The 19,704-nt window shown below is 45.5% G+C and overlaps 2 protein-coding genes across 4 annotated transcripts in view; both read right to left on the minus strand.

Annotated features, from left to right (window-relative positions):
* LOC133541190 (properdin-like) overlaps nt 1-8,664 on the minus strand; it is an 11,732-nt gene extending 3,068 nt beyond the window's left edge. The window contains exons 1-8 of the mRNA XM_061884328.1: nt 8,555-8,664; nt 8,157-8,295; nt 5,969-6,132; nt 5,724-5,891; nt 5,465-5,662; nt 5,236-5,403; nt 4,796-5,161; nt 75-272 (exon numbers count right to left, since the gene is read on the minus strand). Of these exons, the coding sequence (XP_061740312.1) occupies nt 75-272; nt 4,796-5,161; nt 5,236-5,403; nt 5,465-5,662; nt 5,724-5,891; nt 5,969-6,132; nt 8,157-8,295; nt 8,555-8,648 (1,495 nt within the window). The 5' untranslated portion in view covers nt 8,649-8,664. The remainder of the gene's footprint in view (nt 1-74; nt 273-4,795; nt 5,162-5,235; nt 5,404-5,464; nt 5,663-5,723; nt 5,892-5,968; nt 6,133-8,156; nt 8,296-8,554) is intronic.
* Nucleotides 8,665-8,672: 8 nt separating this feature from the next.
* On the minus strand, nt 8,673-16,075 carry LOC133541189 (suppressor of cytokine signaling 7-like). Of its 3 annotated transcripts, none has more exons than XM_061884325.1 (8): nt 14,459-16,075; nt 14,353-14,381; nt 11,785-11,877; nt 11,411-11,658; nt 11,184-11,352; nt 10,993-11,121; nt 10,798-10,933; nt 8,673-9,121 (listed from the first exon to the last, which is right to left on the minus strand). In XM_061884325.1, the coding sequence occupies exons 1-8, from the start codon at nt 15,811-15,813 to the stop codon at nt 9,013-9,015; spliced, it is 2,268 nt and encodes a 755-aa protein (XP_061740309.1). In that variant the 5' UTR covers nt 15,814-16,075; the 3' UTR covers nt 8,673-9,012. The 3 variants fall into 3 exon arrangements, with proteins under 3 accessions (XP_061740309.1, XP_061740310.1, XP_061740311.1); XM_061884326.1 differs by having other exon boundaries at nt 11,785-11,874; nt 14,459-16,074; XM_061884327.1 differs by lacking the exon at nt 11,785-11,877 and having other exon boundaries at nt 14,459-16,074.
* Nucleotides 16,076-19,704: the final 3,629 nt, after the last annotated feature.

A 19,704-nucleotide genomic window follows, 5' to 3' on the forward strand; every position in this document is an offset into this window, starting at 1 on the left:
ACTAATTGTGTGTGTGTGTGTGTGTGTGTGTGTGTGTGTGTGTGTGTGTGTGCGCGCGCGCGTGGGAGACCCACAGTAACAGGAAGTGACATCAAAGCAGATGCGTGAGTCGCTCAGCAGGGTGCCACTACAGATGGATCCATTGTAAGCACGATACAGACATCGATGTTCTCGACTCTGACTTCCTGCGATCTTCTTGCAGCGAATGTCACGCTCCCTGAAGGGGTATTTACACCGTTGCCATGGCGACCACTCTGACCAAACACCGTCCACTGGGGGGGGGGGACACAAACTCACAATTTAGACAAACAAAGACAACATTGAGACACACAAAGACAACATTTAGAGAACATTTGGACACACAATGACAACATTTACACACACAATGAAAACATTTACACACAAAGACAACATTCAGACACACAGACAACATTGAGACACACAAAGACAACATTGAGACACTCAAAGAAAACATTTAGACACACAAAGAGAACATTGAGACTCAAAGACAACATTTAGACACACACAGAGAATATTTGGACACACAAAGACAACATTTAGACATACAAAAACAACAATTAGACCTCACAGACAACATTCAGACACACAAAGACAACATTGAGACACACAAAGACAGCATTGAGACACACAAAAACAACAATTAGACACACACGGACAACATTTAGACATACAAAGACAACATTGAGACACACAAAGAAAACATTTAGACACACACAGACAACATTCAGACACACAAAGACAACATTCAGACACACAAAGACAACATTCAGACACACAAAGACAATATTGAGACAAACAATGACAACATTTGGACACACAAAGACAACATTTAGACACACAATGACAACATTTAGACACACAAAGACAACATTTAGACATACAAAAACAACAATTAGACACACAAAGACAACATTGAGACACACAAAGACAACATTTAGAGAACATTTGGACACACAATGACAACATTTACACACATAATGACAACATTTACACACAATGACAACATTCAGACACACAAAGACAACATTGAGACACTCAAAGACAACATTGAGACACACAATGACAAAATTGAGACACACAATGACAACATTTAGACACTCACAGACAACATTCAGACACACAAAGACAACATTGAGACACACAAACACAACATTTAGACACACAAAGACAACATTGAGACACAAAAAGACAACATTGAGACACGCAAAGACAACATTTAGACACACAAAGACAACATTTAGGCACACAATGACAACATTTAGACATACAAAAACAACAATTAGACACACAAAGACAACATTGAGACACACAAAGACAACATTTAGACATACAAAAACAACAATTAGACACACACAGACAACATTGAGACACACAAAGAAAACATTTAGACACGGACAACATTGGGATAAACAAAGACAACATTTAGACACACAAAGACAACATTTAGACACACAAAGACAACATATAGACATACACAGAGAACATTTGGACACACAATGACAACATTGAGACACACAAAGACAACATATAGAGAACATTTGGACACACAATGACAACATTTACACACAAAGACAACATTCAGACACAAAGACAACATTGAGACACACAATGACAACATTGAGACACACAATGACAACATTTAAACACACACAGAGAACATTTAGTCACTCACAGACAACATTCAGACACACAAACACAACATTGAGACACACAAAGACCACACTGAGACACGCAAAGACAACATTTAGACACACAAAGACGACATTTAGACACACAAAGACAGCATTTAGACACACAAAGACAACATTTAGACATACACAGAGAACATTTGGACACAAAGACAACATTGAGACACACAAAACAACATTTAGAGAACATTTGGACACACAATGACAACATTTACACACAAAGACAACATTCAGACACACAAAGACAACATTGAGACACGCAAAGACGACATTTAGACACACAAAGACAACATTTAGACACACAAAGACAACATTTAGACATACAAAAACAACAATTAGACACACAAAGACAACATTGAGACACACAAAGACAACATTTATACATACAAAAACAACAATTAGACACACACAGACAACATTGAGACACACAAAGACAACATTGAGACACACAAAGACAACATTTAGACACACAAAGACAACATTTAGAGAACATTTGGACACACAATGACAACATTTACACACAAAGACAACATTCAGACACACAAAGACAACATTGAGACACGCAAAGACGACATTTAGACACACAAAGACAACATTTAGACACACAAAGACAACATTTAGACATACAAAAACAACAATTAGACACACAAAGACAACATTGAGACACACAAAGACAACATTTATACATACAAAAACAACAATTAGACACACACAGACAACATTGAGACACACAAAGACAACATTGAGACACACAAAGACAACATTTAGACACACAAAGACAACATTTAGACATACACAGAGAACATTTGGACACACAATGACAACATTTACACACACAATGACAACATTTACACACAAAGACAACATTCAGACACACAAAGACAACATTGAGACACTCAAAGACAACATTGAGACACACAATGACAACATTGAGACACACAATGACAACATTGAGACACACAATGACAACATTGAGACACACAATGACAACATTTAAACACACACAGAGAACATTTAGACACTCACAGACAACATTGAGACACACAAAGACAACATTGAGACACACAAAGACAACATTGAGACACGCAAAGACAACATTTAGACACACAAAGACGACATTTAGACACACAAAGACAGCATTTAGACACACAAAGACAACATTTAGACATACACAGAGAACATTTGGACACAAAGACAACATTGAGACACACAAAGACGACATTTAGACACACAAAGACAGCATTTAGACACACAAAGACAACATTTAGACATACACAGAGAACATTTGGACACAAAGACAACATTGAGACACACAAAGACAACATTTGGAGAACATTTGGACACACAATTACAACATTTACACACACAATGACAGCATTTACACACAAAGACAACATTCAGACACACAAAGACAACATTGAGACACACAATGACAACATTACGACACACAATGACAACATTTAGACACTCACAGAGAAAATTTAGACACTCACAGACAACATTCAGACACACAAACACAACATTGAAACACACAAAGACAACATTGAGACACACAAAGACAACATTGAGACACACAAAGACAACATTTAGACACACAAAGACAACATTGAGACACGCAAAGACAACATTTAGACACACAAAGACGACATTTAGACACACAAAGACAACATTTAGACACACAAAGACAACATTTAGACATACAAAAACAACAATTAGACACACAAAGACAACATTGAGACACACAAAGACAACATTTAGACATACAAAAACAACAAGTAGACACACACAGACAACATTCAGACACACAAAGAAAAACATTTGGACACAGACAACATTGAGACACACAAAGACAACATTTAGACACACAAAGACAACATTTAGACATCCACAGAGAACATTTTGACACACAATGACAAAATTTACACACACAAAGACAACATTTAGAGAACATTTGGACACACAATGACAACATTTACACACACATTGACAACATTCAGACACACAAAGACAACATTGAGACACTCAAAGACACCATTGAGACACACAATGACAACATTGAGACACACAATGACAACATTTAGACACACACAGAGAACATTTAGACACTCACAGACAACATTCAGACACACAAACACAACATTAAGACACACAAAGACAACATTGAGACACACAAAGATGACATTTAGACACACAAAGACAACATTTAGACATACAAAAACAACAATTAGACACACAAAGACAACATTGAGACACACAAAGACAACATTTAGACACACAAAGACAACAATTAGACACACACAGACAACATTGAGACACACAAAGAAAACATTTAGACACAGACATCATTGAGACACACAGACAACATTTAGACATACAGAGACAACATTTAGACACACAATGACAACATTCAGACACACAAAAACAACAATTAGACACACACACAGACAACATTTAGACACACAAAGACAACATTTAGACACACAAAGACAACATTGAGACACACAAAGAAAACATTTAGACACACACAGACAACATTAAGACACAAAAAGACAACATTGAGACACACAAAGACAACATTTAAACACACAAAGACAACATTGAGACACACAAAGACAACATTTAGACATACAAAAAGAACAATTAGACACACAGAGACAACATTGAGACACACAAAGACAACATTTAGACACACAAAGACAACATTGAGACACACAAAGACAACATTGAGACACACAAAGACAACATTGAGACACACAAAGACAACATTTAGACATACAAAAAGAACAATTAGACACACAGAGACAACATTGAGACACACAGACAACAATTAGACACACAAAGACAACATTTAGATGCACAAAAACAACATTTAGACACACAAAGACAACATTGAGACACACAAAGACAACAATGAGACACACAATGACAACATTTAGACACACAGAGACAACATTGAGACACACAAAGACAACATTTAGACACACAAAGACAACACTGAGACACACAAAGACAACACTGAGACACACAAAGACAACACTGAGACACACAAAGACAACACTGAGACACACAAAGAGTGTGTAGTGTACCTGGACAGTGGACGTTGGTGAGACAAGCGCGAGTGCGGCGGTGGTCGCCAGGACAGGAAGTGCCTCCATGTTGAGGGGGCGGGCTGTCACACTTCCTGAGTGACAGCTGGCGACCCACCCCGCAGGTGACAGGACAGGGGGACCAGGGGGACCAGGACCCCCATCCTGCGTGGACCGGGCAGCCTGGCAGGTGACCGCACTTGTCCGTTTCCTGGCTGTCACCATGGCAACCTGCACCTGGGGGAAAGAGGGAGGGGGCGGGGCTGGAGCAGAAGCGCTGGCGAGTCCTGACGGGAGCTCCGCCTTCCGGAACGCAGGAAGAGGAACATTCCCCCCAGTTGGCCCAACCGGACCAGAACCCATCCACTGTCAAGAAGGCAGGTCAGAGTGTGTGTCAGTGTGTGTGTGTGTTTGTGTGTGTGTGTGTGTGTGTGTGTTACCTGCACAATTGGTGCGACACACAAAACTCAGAGTGCTCGCTCCCTCACAGAAGCGGCCGCCATATTTGGGGGCGGGCTGATTGCACTTGCGCAAGGAGAGTTGAAGTCCCTCTCCACAGGGGGCGGAGCAAGCGCTCATCTGTGACCACGCCCCCCAGTGACCGTCCACTGTGGAAAGGTGTCGTCAGAACGGGCGGGGGCCGAGCCCGGACGGCGCCGTGCGTCTCACCCGGACACTTGGGAAGCTCGCTGCAGTCCTGGAGCTGCACGCCGTCTCCATGGCAACCGTCACCAGGAGGCTGCGTGTCGGCGGAAGGGGCGGGGCTGGAGCAGGAGCGACTTCGCTCTCTGGAGGGCACGGCGACGTCATCGACACACGTGCCGGAGCACAGCGACCACGCCGACCAGGGGGACCAGGCGCCGTGCACTGACACACACACACCTGCTCACACACCCGCCACCACACCTGTCACCTGCGCAACACACACCTGGACACTTGTTGTCGGCCAGGCAGGGCTCCACCTCCTCTGAAGGTCCTACACAGGCTGCGTGACACTCAGGAGGGGCCGAGCAAATTCTCTCTCGCTTCCTGACCCCGCGACCTCCACAGGTGAGTGAGCAGGGAGACCAGGGGAGCCACAAGGCCCAGCCCCCCTCTGCGCAAACACACACACACTTACTTCAGGTGTGTGGGTGTGTGTGTGTGTGTGTGTGTGTGTGTGTGCGTGCGTACCATCGCAGCAGGTGCCGGTGCAAGGTCGTGTCTGCAGGGCATCCGCTGTCTTGCCACAATGTGATTGGTCGATGCCAAAACACTTCCTGCTCCTCTGGCTCACTCCTTCCCCGCACAGGACGTTGCAAGGTAACCATGGCGACCAGTCCGTCCACCCTGGAGGACTGAAAGGAAGACAAGCACAATTCCCAGGTGAAGAAGTCAGGCGCTTCAGACACAGTGGCTAACGTGCCTCCACAGTGTGGGAGAGCAATCCTGGCCTCCATGGTGGCAAATAAAGTAGGTATCATTATCACTGATTACATGATCTACTGATTCCATGAACCCATGATTCCATGAACACATAAGCTAATGATTCCATGAACACATAATCGAATGATTCCATGAACCCATGACTCCATAATCGAATGATTCCATGAACCCGTGATTGTTCCTAATCCAATGATTCCATGAACCAATGATTCCGTGAACCCTTGATTCCACAAAGCCATAATCTAATGATTCCATGAACACATAATCTAATGATTCCATGAACCCATGATCTAGGGCTTCCATGAACCCATGATTCCATAATCGAATGATTCCATTAACCTGTGATTCTTCCTAATCAAATGATTCCATGAACCCATGATTCCATGAACCAATGATTCCGTGAACCCATGATTCCATGAATCCATAATCTAATGATTCCATGTACCTATGATTACATGAACCAATGGTTCCGTGAACCCATGATTCCACAAAGCCATAATCTAATGATTCCACGAACACAAACTCTAATGATTCCATGAACCCATGGTTCCATAATCGAATGATTCCATGAATCCGTGATTCTTCCTAATCAAATGATTCCATGAACCCATGATTCAATGAATTTATGATTCCATGAACCCATGATTCCATTGTGTAATGATTCCATGAACCCACGATCACATAATCTAATGATTCTATGAACCCACGATTCCATAATCTAATGATTTCATGAACCCATGATTGTTCCTAATCGAATGATTCCATGAACCCATGATTACATGAAACAATGATTCCGTGAACCCATGATTCCATGAACCCATAATCTGATGATTCCATGAACCCATGATTACATGAACCAATGATTCCGTGAACCCATGATTCCACGAAGCCATAATCCAATGATTCCACGATCACATAATCTAATGATTCCATGAACCCATGATTCCATAATCGAATGATTCCATGAACCCATAAACTAATGATTTCATGAACCCATGATTGTTCCTAATTGAATGATTCCATGAACCCATGATTACATGAACCAATGATTCCGTGAACCCATGATTCCATTAACCTATAATCTAATGATTCCATGAACCCATGATTACATGAACCAATGATTCCGTGAACCCATGATTCCACGAACACATAATCTAATGATTCCATGAACCCATGATTCCATGAACCCATGATTCCATGAACCCGTGATTCTTCCTAATCGAATGATTCCATGAACCCATTATTACATGAACCAATGATTCCATGATCTAATGATTCCACAAACCCATGATTTTACAATCTAATGACTCCATGAACCCATGGTCTAATGATTCCATGAAGTTCATGAACCAATGATTCTATGATTTAATGACTCCATGATCTAATGACTCCGTGATCTAGTGATTCCATGATCTAATAATTCCATGAAACAATGATTCCATGATCTAATGATTCCTAAAACCCATGATTCCACAATCTAATGATTCCATGATCTAGTGATTCCATGAACCATGGTCTAATGATTCCATGAACCAATGATTCCACAAACCCACGATTCCATAATCTAGTGATTCCATGAACCATGATCTAATGATTCTATGATCTAATGACTCCATGAACCCAAGATTGTAAGATCAGGACACGTCTCGTGTCAACATTTGCACTTGACAAAAAAAAAAAAAAATTCGCAGAACAAAAACAAAAGTCTTATTTTACTGCTGTGCTTTTATTGTGAAGGTCTGACTTCCCGCTCAATGAGAGTACAAGCATGTAAAGCCAGTAGAGACAATACAGCACTTTTCTGGCAGGAACCTTCACATCAAACTATCTTGTTGTTGGTCACACACACACACACACGCACACGTTTATGCAACAATCACACCGGTGAGTGTGTACAAGTGTGTGTGTGTGTGTGTGTGTGTGTGTGTGTACTGACCCGCAGGAGTGGCAGTTTCCATCTTGTGCGACGTAGCCATAGTGAGGATTCTGGCAACAATCTTCTTCTTCTACTTCACCCAGCTCCTCCTCGCACTCACCTGATGACCTTCTGAAGTCTGCAAAACACCTCACAGCCTCTACACACACACACACACACCAATAAGGACAGGCAGCTTGTTGCGGCGTGGCTCGGTTGATAGAGCAGCCCTGCCAGCAACTTGACGGTTCCAGGTTCGATCCCCGCTTCCGCTGTCCTAGTCCCTGCCGTTGTGTTCTTGGGCAAGGCACCTGAGCCTCACTACTTTAACTGAGATCATGCCTTTCACTACGTAAAGTGCTTGGAGTCTCTGGAGAAAAGCGCTATATAATTCCCTTCACTTTCATCAACGGACTCACCTGCCGGATGCAGGACCAGGACCAGGACAATGAGCAGGACCAGGTTCTTCATGGCTGTATAGTGGACTTGTGTACGCGTGTTCCTGTCAAACATTAAACTTCAAACAAACTGCTCACCTTTGACCTTGGCAAAAAACAGGGAAGCCACGCCCACTTTTATTGACCTCACAATCATGACATCATCTTTCCCCAGTCACATGACATCAACAGGCCACAGAGTCCGTGTGGGCGCCGGGAGAGCTCCGCCCACTTTAGCGTGCACGTTCACATTAGCTTCCGTACCTTTAGGATTCTTGCTAACCGTGGCGTCAGGAGAGGTCACGTGACCTCCCCGGGCCAATCAGGGTGCTGGGCGGGACAGGTCCACCCCCTGAGCGCAGGGAGCTGATTGGCTGTCCGGTGGGCAGTTGGGAGCGTTCATGTAGGAAATGTTTCCAGTGGGAGGTGGAAGATGTCAATCACGTGCTGCAGGACTCCTGCCGCTCTCCTGCTTCTGGAGGCGGGCCCACCTCCTCCTTCTCCTCCTCCTCGTAGTAGTAGAACCTGCGCAGGTACGTGATCAGCGTCCTGCAGACAGGAAGTCAGACAGTTGAGACAACACCCGGGGCAACACCTTGGACAACACTCGGGAAACACCTGGGACAACAACTGGGAGAAAACTCGGGACAACACCTGGGACAACACCTGAGACAACACTCAGAACAACACCTAGGAGAACACCTGGGACAACACTCGGGACAACATCTTGGACAACACCTGGGGCAACACCTAGGACAACACCTGGGACTACACTCGAGGCAACACCTTGGACAACACCCGGGGAAACATATGGGGCAACACCTTGGACAACATTCGAGGCAACACCTTGGACAACATCTGGGACAACACTCAGAACAACACTCAGGACAACACCTGGGAGAACACTCGGGAGAACACTCAGGACAACACCTGGGACAACACCTGGGACAACACCTGGGACAACACCTGGGACAACACTCGGGACAACACTCGGGACAACACTCGGGACAACACCTGGGACAACACCTGGGACAACATCTGGGACAACACCCAGGGAAACACCAGGGGCAACACCAGGGGCAACACATAGGACAACACCTGGGACTACACTCGAGGAAACACCTTGGACAACACTCGGGGAAACATCTGGGGGAACACCTGGGGCAACACCTGGGACTACATTCGAGGCAACACCTTGGACAACACCTGGGACAACATCTTGGACAACACCCAGGGAAACACCTGGGGCAACACCTAAGGCAACACCTGGGACTACACTCGAGGCAACACCTTGGACAACACCCGGGGAAACATCTGGGGAAACACCTGGGGCAACACCTAGGACAACACCTGGGACTACACTCGAGGCAACACCTTGGACAACACCCGGGGAAACATATGGGGCAACACCTTGGACAACACCTGGGACTACATTCGAGGCAACACCTTGGACAACACCTGGGACAACACTCAGGACAACATCTTGGAAAACACCCAGGCAAACACCTGGGACAACACCCAGGCAAACACCTGGGGCAACACCTTGGACAACACCTGGGACTACATTCGAGGCAACACATTGGACAACACCTGGGGCAACACATTGGACAAAACTTGGGACGACACCTTGGACAAGACTCAGGACAACACCTGGGACAATACTCGGGACAACACTCGGAACAACACCTTGGACAACACCTGGGTAAACACCTGGGACAATACTTGGGACAACCCCTGGGGCGACACCTTGGACAACACCCAGGTCAAGACCTGGGACAACACTCATAGTTAGCTGTTCCAGCTAATATCGTAGCCCGCTGATGTGTTACTACGCTAGAATTATAGTCCCTCAGTGTTCATACGTACAACAACAATGTTGCTACACTTTATTATACAGCTTACACAACCTAAATGATTGTTTATCAAAATAAAATATGACTATAGATGTCAACATTGTGTACGTGCGGATTCATGATCCAAATATAACTATAGCAAAGTATTTCTTTGCATCAAATAAAAACTTGGGATATACAGTATGTGGTGCATGAGCAGGTGGGTGCGTGTGGTGCACGAGCAGGTGGGTGCGTGTGGTGCACGAGCAGGTGGGTGCGTGTGGTGCACGAGCAGGTGGGTGCGTGTGGTGCACGAGCAGGTGGGTGCGTGTGGTGCACGAGCAGGTGGGTGCGTGTGGTGCATGAGCAGGTGGGTGCGTGGGCGTGGCAGACCTGGGCAGGGGCAGGTCCTGGATGTGGTCGATGCGGACCAGCTGGCGGATGCAGAAGCGACACAGGTGCTGCAGGGTCTTGATGCTGCTGAAGCGTGACACGGGGTACAGCAGCTGCACCGGCGTGGGCGGCAGACCTGCGCCGCACAAAAAGGAAGTCGCACCCGGGCGTCAGACACAGGTGAGGTCAGCTTACCTGGGACCCGGGAGCGCAGGAAGTACAGGAACTTCCCGTCCTCGGAGTGCGCCATGGCCCGCTCAATGAATTCCACCAGCGAGTGGCAGCGGTCCTCAAACTTGGGGTGACACCAGAGACTGAAGGTCCCTGCGGGAGCACGCCACGTTGTCAGAGGCGGGAACCTCGCCAAGAGAGCGCGTGTGCGTTACCTCGGTAATGCTCCATGCGCGTGTGGTGAGTCACGCCCTGCGACCTGAAGCTCAGACTTAGGATGTAGCGAGGGTCCGAACTGTCCCGGACCAGAAAGGAGCCGTCCGCCGTGGCCTTCAGCTTCATCTCAGCGTCCTCCCAGGTCATGGGGCCCCAGTACCAGCCGCACTGCGCACGCCAACGTCAATGCCAACGCTAATAGCACACACCCGCATGCCACACACACCTTCTGCAGCTCCCGCAGGCTGCTGGCCAGGTTCCCCGCCTGGCGAGGGCCCTGCCGCGGAGGGAGGGGCCGAAGGTCGGGCCGCCGCGGGACAGGCCCGGGTGATGCCCGGAGGACCGACAGCGATTCGCCGCTGATGCTCGGGGAGGGGGGCGGGGCCACTGGCCGGGGTGGCAGCGACCGCATTGATCCCCCCCCGTTGCACCTCAGCGACGATGCCCGCGGCACAGCGGCCCCGCCCAGACCATCTGTTGGCGAGCAAAGAGAGACGTGAAGAAGAAGAAGTGGGGGAGGACAAAATACAAGCAACGACAAGAGGAGAGAAAAAGAAAGAGGAAGTGAAATCAAAAAAGAAGAAGAAAAGAAGGAAGTACCGAGCAGACTGAGGCTCCGTCTGGGTGGAGGAGGAGGAGTGGGGGGGCGAGGGGAGTGAAAGTCCACATCCAGCAGGGACACCGTCTCACCTGCTGACCACAGGAGGTCAAAGGTTAAGGCTAAAGTCTCACCAGCTGACCACAGGAGGTCAAAGGTTAAGGCTAAAGTCTCACCAGCTGACCACAGGAGGTCAAAGGTTAAGGCTAAAGTCTCACCAGCTGACCACAGGAGGTCAAAGGTTAAGGCTAAAGTCTCACCAGCTGACCACTGGAGGTCAAAGGTTAAGGCTTAAGTCTCACCTGCTGACCACAGGAGGTCAAAGGTTAAGGCTAAAGTCTCACCGTCTGACCACAGAAGGTCAAAGGTTAAGGGTAAAGTCTCACCTGCCGACCACAGGAGGTCAAAGGTTAAGGCTAAAGTATCACCTGGGTGACCAGAGGTCAAAGGTTAAGGCTTAAGTCTCACCTAGTGACCACAGGAGGTCAAAGTTTAAGGTTAAAGTCTCACCTGGGTAACCACGAGAGGTCAAAGGTTAATCCTAAAGTCTCACCTGGGTGACCAGAGGTCAAAGGTTAATGCTAAAGTCTCCCCTGCTGACCACAGGAGGTCAAAGGTTAGGGCTAAAGTCTCACCTAGTGACCACAGGAGGTCAAAGTTTAAGGTTAAAGTCTCACCTGGGTAACCACGAGAGGTCAAAGGTTAATCCTAAGGTCTCACCTGGGTGACCAGAGGTCAAAGGTTAAGGCTTAAGTCTCACCTGCTGACCACAGGAGGTCAAAGGTTAAGGCTAAAGTCTCACCTAGTGACCACAGGAGGTCAAAATTTAAGGTTAAAGTCTCACCCGGGTAACCACGAGAGGTCAAAGGTTAATCCTAAAGTCTCACCTGGGAGACCAGAGGTCAAAGGTTAAGGCTTAAGTCTCACCTGCTGACCACAGGAGGTCAAAGGTTAAGGCTAAAGTCTCACTTAGTGACCACAGGAGGTCAAAGGTTAATGCTAAAGTCTCACCTGCTGACCACAGGAGGTCAAAGGTTAGGGCTAAAGTCTCACCTGGGTGACCAGAGGAGGTCAAAGGTTAAGGCTAAAGTCTCACCTAGTGACCACAGGAGGTCAAAGTTTAAGGTTAAAGTCTCACCTGGGTAACCACGAGAGGTCAAAGGTTAATCCTAAAGTCTCACCTGGGAGACCAGAGGTCAAAGGTTAAGGCTTAAGTCTCACCTGCTGACCACAGGAGGTCAAAGGTTAAGGCTAAAGTCTCACTTAGTGACCACAGGAGGTCAAAGGTTAATGCTAAAGTCTCACCTGCTGACCACAGGAGGTCAAAGGTTAGGGCTAAAGTCTCACCTGGGTGACCAGAGGTCAATGGTTAACGCTAAACTCTCACCTACTGACCAAAGGAGGTCAAAGGTTAACACTTAAGTCTCACCTGGGTGACCACGGCAGGTCAAAGGTTACCACTAAAGGTCAAAGTTTATCGCTAAGGTGCGGTATCACTCGGTTGGTAGAGCGGCCGTGCCAGCAACTTGAGGGTTGCAGGTTCAATCCCCGCTTCTACCATCCTAGTCACTTCCGTTGTGTCCTTGGGCAAGACACTTTACCCACCTGCTCCCAGTGCCGCCCACACTGCTTTAAATGGTACTTAGATATTGGGTTTCACTATGTAAAGCGCTTTGAGTCACTAGAGAAAAAGCACTATATAAATATAATTCACTTCACTTGACTAAAGTCTCACCTGGGTGTCCATATGAGGTCAAATGTTAATGCTAAAGTCTCACCTGGGTGACCAGAGGTTAAAGGTTAAGGTCTCACCTGGGTGACCGCAGGAGATCAAAGGTTACCACTAAAGGTCAAAGGTTAATGCTTGATAAAGTATCACCTGGGTGACCACAGGAGGTCAAAGGTTGGGGCTAAAGTCTCACCTGGGTGAACACGGGAGGTCAAAGTTTAAGGCTCAAGTCTCACCCGGGTGAACACGGGAGGTCAAAGGTTAAGGCTCAAGTCTCACCTGGGTGACCCCAGGAGGTCATAGGTTAAGGCTAGCGTCTCACCTGGGTGACCAGAGGAGGTCAAAGGTTGAGGCTCAAGTCTCACCTGGGTGAACACAGGAGGTCAAAGGTTAAGGGTCAAATTTCACCTGGGTGACCCCAGGAGGTCACAGGTTAAGGCTAGCGTCTCACCTGGGTAACCACAGGAGGTCCAAGGTTCACACTAGAGTCTCACCTGGGTGACCAGAGGTTAAAGGTTGAGGCTAAAGTCTCACCTGGGTGAACACCGGAGGTCAAAGGTTAAGGCTCAAGTCTCACCTGGGTGACCACATGGCAAAGGTTAATGCTAGAGTCTCACCTGGGTGACCACAGGAGGTCAAAGGTTAATGCTAAAGTCTCACCTGGGTGACCCCAGGATGTCATAGGTTAAGGCTAGCGTCTCACCTGGGTGACCACAGGAGGTCAAAGGTTAACACTAGAGTCTCACCTGGGTGACCACAGAAGGTCAAAGGTTGAGGCTAAAGTCTCACCTAGTGACCACAGGAGGTCAAAAGTCGATGCTAGCAATTAGCAAACACTCACCTGCGTACGGGAGCGTGCAGGTCTGGCGCCTGACAAACAGGAAGTTAGCGTTAGCATGACCACAAGAAAAAAAAAAAAAAAAAATTGATGACCTTTGACCTCTTACCTGCCACCTTCCTCCATGTTGGACACCCACACGTCCACCAGACTCCCCCCCGACAAGGTGGACCACGCGAGGGACGGCCTCTTGTCCAGGAGCCCTGCGGGTCCCCCCCCGGAGCTCTTGGTTCTGAACAGTTTGCCGAGTCGGACCTTCAGGGACCCGCCTTTCCTGGACTTTGACCTGGATGTCCTCTCTGCCCCCAAGTCACCTTTCAGGACCAACAGAGGGGAGGTGGACCGGCCCAGACCAGGCTTGGGGGTGCTGTGTGGCTGCGAAAGGGCCTGGTAGGGTTGGGGGTCTGGTCTGGGAGACCGGTGGGCACAGCACGAGAGACTTTGGCTTTGAGGAAGTTTGGAACATGCGGGAGCATTAAGGTCCAGCTTTCCCCAGGTCTGACCGGTGCAGACACCTGACTCCCCCGCCAGCCTGTGGACCTGTTCCATCAGTCCACTGAGGGTCCCGTCGGAGAACAAAGGTTCCAGCCTTCTGCGTGTCCCCACTTCCCCGGACACCTCCCCTATCGGCCGTCCCAACCCCTCCAGGACCAGCAGGGCATCGCTGGTCTGGCTTGGGTCTTCTCCTGGTACCACTCCCTGATTCCCAGGGTCCTGGAGACAGGAGCACCGAGGGAGCGGGTGGCCCGTCTGGTCCCTTTCCACACTTGTGGCCTTGTCCTCCCCCAGCGGGTCCAAAGCCACCACAGTGTCCTCCTTCCTGGCATCCAGCAAGCCCAGAGACAGGGCCTGGTCCAGCAGGCCTGGGGGCCACTTAGCCTGGCGGTGACGGGGGCAAATGAGCGACTCAGAAGGGGGGGAACCCCGCTCCGGCTGGGAGCCCTTTGCACGCCACTGAGGGTTCTTCTCTGAGGACAGGCCGCAGTGGAGGTCCTGGTCCTGTCTGGGAGGAGCCGGATAGGAACCTGAGTCCGAGTCCACCCGCTGTCTCTCTCCTCCCACCCGCAGCAACCCCGAAGACGGGGGCCTCTCCAGGATCCGGTCAGAGGAGCGAAGCAGGTTCTGGAACACCATCAACTGCGCCCTGGAGCCAGGCTCCTCTTGGAAATCCACGAAGGACTGAGCGGCGACCGCGAAATCCTCCGTGGGTGGGCGGGACGGCGGCGCCTCGGAGCCAGGGGGAGGCTCCCTCAACAGCAGCCCGCCTTTCAGCTCACCTTTGCCGGGCACAGGCGAGTAGTGCGGGGGGGTCAAGCCGAGGGCCGGCAGGGGGCCGCCGCTGTGACCCAGCCCGGCTTTCCCGGACATGAAAGGTTGGGGCTGGTCCAGGTGGTCCAGGTGGTCGTACTCGGCCGCGGAGACGAGGCGCATGAAGAGGAAGTCGGGAGACATTTCTTCACTCATCGTCACTGGTTCGGCGCGGCTAGCGGCCTCCAACACAGCGAACAAAGTCCTCCTGGCTTGCGGGGCGGCGAGCGGCGACCATGACGGCACGACTCTCGGCCGCCGTGACCGCCTTTGCGAACACTTGTGGCGGCGCGGGACGTTGAGCGTGAGCCTAAAGCTAAGCTAGCCCCGTTAGCCTACAAGCTAACTTCTCCTCCGCCGAGACAACATTGACGGGAGGCGGTGCGCGTGCGCACAAGCTGCGGCAGTCAGCGCTCAAAGGGGCCGCGGGCACGTGCTCTGCGCCACACAAAAACACCCATATATATATATATATATATATATATATATATATATATATATATATATATATATATATATGAAACTATAAATGCTTCTTTACACACCAAATTATATAAATATATATGCAACGAAAATTCGTTCTTTTCTGTACTGTAAAGTTCGAATTTGAATGACAAAAGGAAGTCGAAGTCTAATTAATATATATATATATATATGAAACTATAGCTTCTTTACACACCAAACTTTATACTAAACTATAAATGCTTCTCTACACACAAAACTATATATATATATATATATATATATATATATGCTTCTCTACATACTAAACTATACACATATATATATATATATATAAAACTAAAAAAGCTTCTTTACACACAATACTATATATGTATATACATAAATTATTTCCACTAAAAAATTGTAATATATATATATATATATATATGAAATATGCTTCTTTACACACAAATATATAAGCAAATTAAACTGTAAAAGCTTCTTTACACATAAAACACATATATATAAATATGGATATATATCAATAAATCAATCAATGTATTTTATTTCGGCAATCTTCACATAAAACAAAGAACAAGAAAAGAAAACAAAAAACAAAAAAAACACTCATTTGTGCAATGATTGAGCCGAAAGGGTGTAGGTTGAAGCAACGCTTATATAAACCTACCCCATCACAACAAGAACAAGGTTCAAAATATATAAAATCTAAAACATGCTTCACTTATATTACTTTTTTTTTTTTAAACAATATATAAGCAACATATATGTAGCACACGTCTCATATACACAGTTTAACATTTAAATCAAACATATACATTTGTACACTTATATATATATATATATATATACACACATATATATACATATATATATTATACATACACAATTCATTTAAATTCCATATAAAGTGGTAATATATACATTTTAATATAACCTATATGTATAATTATGAAATCATAAATTGTATTTATATACATATTATATATTATTGTCTTTCTAAAACAATGTTTGCTCTTCTTTCTTATATTTACTAATGATAAATGATTTAAAAAGCTTTTTAAACTGGTTTATGTTGGTGCTGTGTTTTATTTCATCCTTTAAACAGTTCCATATTTTAACCCCTGCTATTGTTATACTCATTCGTTTCTGCGTTGTTCTACAATATTGAATCTTAAAAAATAGTTCTCCTCTTAAATTATAATTCCCTTCTCTTTGTAAAAATCTTCTCTGTAAGCCTGTTGGCATATATATTTTTATATATATGAAATATTTATATAAATGAAACTGTTTATTTTTTAAATTCTATATATAAGAAACTATAAGTGCTTATTTAAACACAACTATATATATATATATATATATATATCATTTATATGAAACTAGAAATGCTTCTTTACACGCAAAACTATAAATATATACAAAACTATAATACTTCATTACACAAAACTATTAATGAAAATATGTTTCTTTACACGGAAAAAAATATATATACAAAACTAATTGATTCTTTACACACAGAGATATATAAATATGAAAATATAAATGGTTCTTTACACAAACTAAATGATTTACACTCAATGTGTATATAAAACTATAAATGTATCAATACAAACCAAATATATATGAAACTTTTACATACAAACCCTATTTCTACACACACATACACACACACACACACACACACACACACACACAGTGGGGCAAAAAAGTATTTAGTCAGCCAGCGATTGTGCAAGTTCTCCCACTTAAAATGATAGGTCTGTCATTTTCATCATAGGTACACTTCAACTGTGAGAGACAGAATGTGAAAACAAAAATCCAGGAATTCTCATTGTAGGAATTTTAAAGAATTTATTTGTAAATTATGGTGGAAAATAAGTATTTGGTCAATAACAAAAATTCAACTCAATACTTTGTAATATAACCTTTGTTGGCAATAACAGAGGTCAAAGGATTACTATAGGTCTTTACCAGGTTTGCACACACAGTAGCTGGTATTTTGGCCCATTCCTCCATGCAGATCTTCTTGAGAGCAGTGATGTTTTGGGGCTGCCGCCGAGCAACACGGAATTTCAACTCCCTCCACAGATTTTCTATGGGGTTGAGGTCTGGAGACTGGCTAGGCCACTCCAGGACTTTCAAATGCTTCTTACGGAGCAACTTCTTCGTTGCCCGGGCGGTGTGTTTGGGATCATTGTCATGCTGGAAGACCCAGCCTTGTTTCATCTTCAAAGCTCTCACTGATTGAAGGAGGTTTTGGCTCAAAATCTCACGATACATGGCCCCATTCATTCTTTCCTTAACACGGATCAGTCGTCCTGTCCCCTTAGCAGAAAAACAGCCCCAAAGCATGGTGTTTCCATTTCCATGCTTCACAGTAGGTATGGTGTTCTTGGGATGCAACTCAGTATTCTTCTTCTTCCGAACACGATGAGTTGAGTTTATACCGAAAAGTTCTATTTTGGTTTCATCTGACCACATTATCCTCCCAATCCTGTTGTATCATCCATGTGCTCTCTGGCAAACTTCAGACGGGCCTGGACATGCACTGGCTTAAGCAGGGGGACACATCTGGCACTGCAGGATTTGATTCCCTGTCGGCGTAGTGTGTTACTGATGGTAACCTTTGTTACTTTGGTCCTAGCTCTCTGCAGGACATTCACCAGGTCCCCCCGTGTGGTCCTGGGATTTTTGCTCACCGTTCTCATGATCATTTTGACCCCATGGGATGAGATCTTGCATGGAGCCCCAGATCGAGGGAGATTATCAGTGGTCTTGTATGTCTATTTTCTGATAATTGCTACCACAGTTGATTTTTTCACACCAAGCTGCTTGCCTATTGTAGATTCACTCTTCCCAGTCTGGTGCAGGTCTACAATTCTTTTCCTGGAATCCTTCAACAGCTCTTTGGTCTTGGCCATAGTGGAGTTTGGAGTCTGACTGTTTGAGGCTGTGGACAGGTGTCTATGCAGATAACAGGTTCCATTAATACAGGTAACGAATGGAGGACAGAAGAGCTTCTTAAAGAAGTTACAGGTCTGTGAGAGCCAGAGATCTTCCTTGTTTGAAGTGACCAAATACTTATTTTCTACCATAATTTACAAATAAATTCTTTAAAATTCCTACAATGTGAATTCCGGAATTTTTTTTTCACATTCTGTCTCTCACAGTTGAAGTGTACCTATGATGAAAATTACAGACCTCTGTCATCATTTTAAGTGGGAGAACTTGCACAATCGCTGGCTGACTAAATACTTTTTTGCCCCACTGTACATACATACATATGTATATATATATATTAGGGGCGTGGGAAAAAAATGGATTCAAATACCAATCGCGATTCTCATGTTGTGCGATTCAGAATCAATTTTTTTTTTTTTAAATCAATCCAACAAACCACTACACAGCAATACCATAACAATGCAATCCAATTCCAAAACCGAACCTGAGCCAGCAACACTCAGAACTGCAATAAACGGAGCAATTGAGAGGACACAAACACAAAACAAAAGTAGTGGAAAAAAAAAAAGATCAACAACAGTATGAATATTAGTTATAATTTCAGCATAGCAGTGATTAAAA

This window comes from Nerophis ophidion, linkage group LG23, assembly GCF_033978795.1.
Source record: "Nerophis ophidion isolate RoL-2023_Sa linkage group LG23, RoL_Noph_v1.0, whole genome shotgun sequence".
In the NCBI taxonomy this organism is placed as follows: domain Eukaryota; kingdom Metazoa; phylum Chordata; class Actinopteri; order Syngnathiformes; family Syngnathidae; genus Nerophis; species Nerophis ophidion.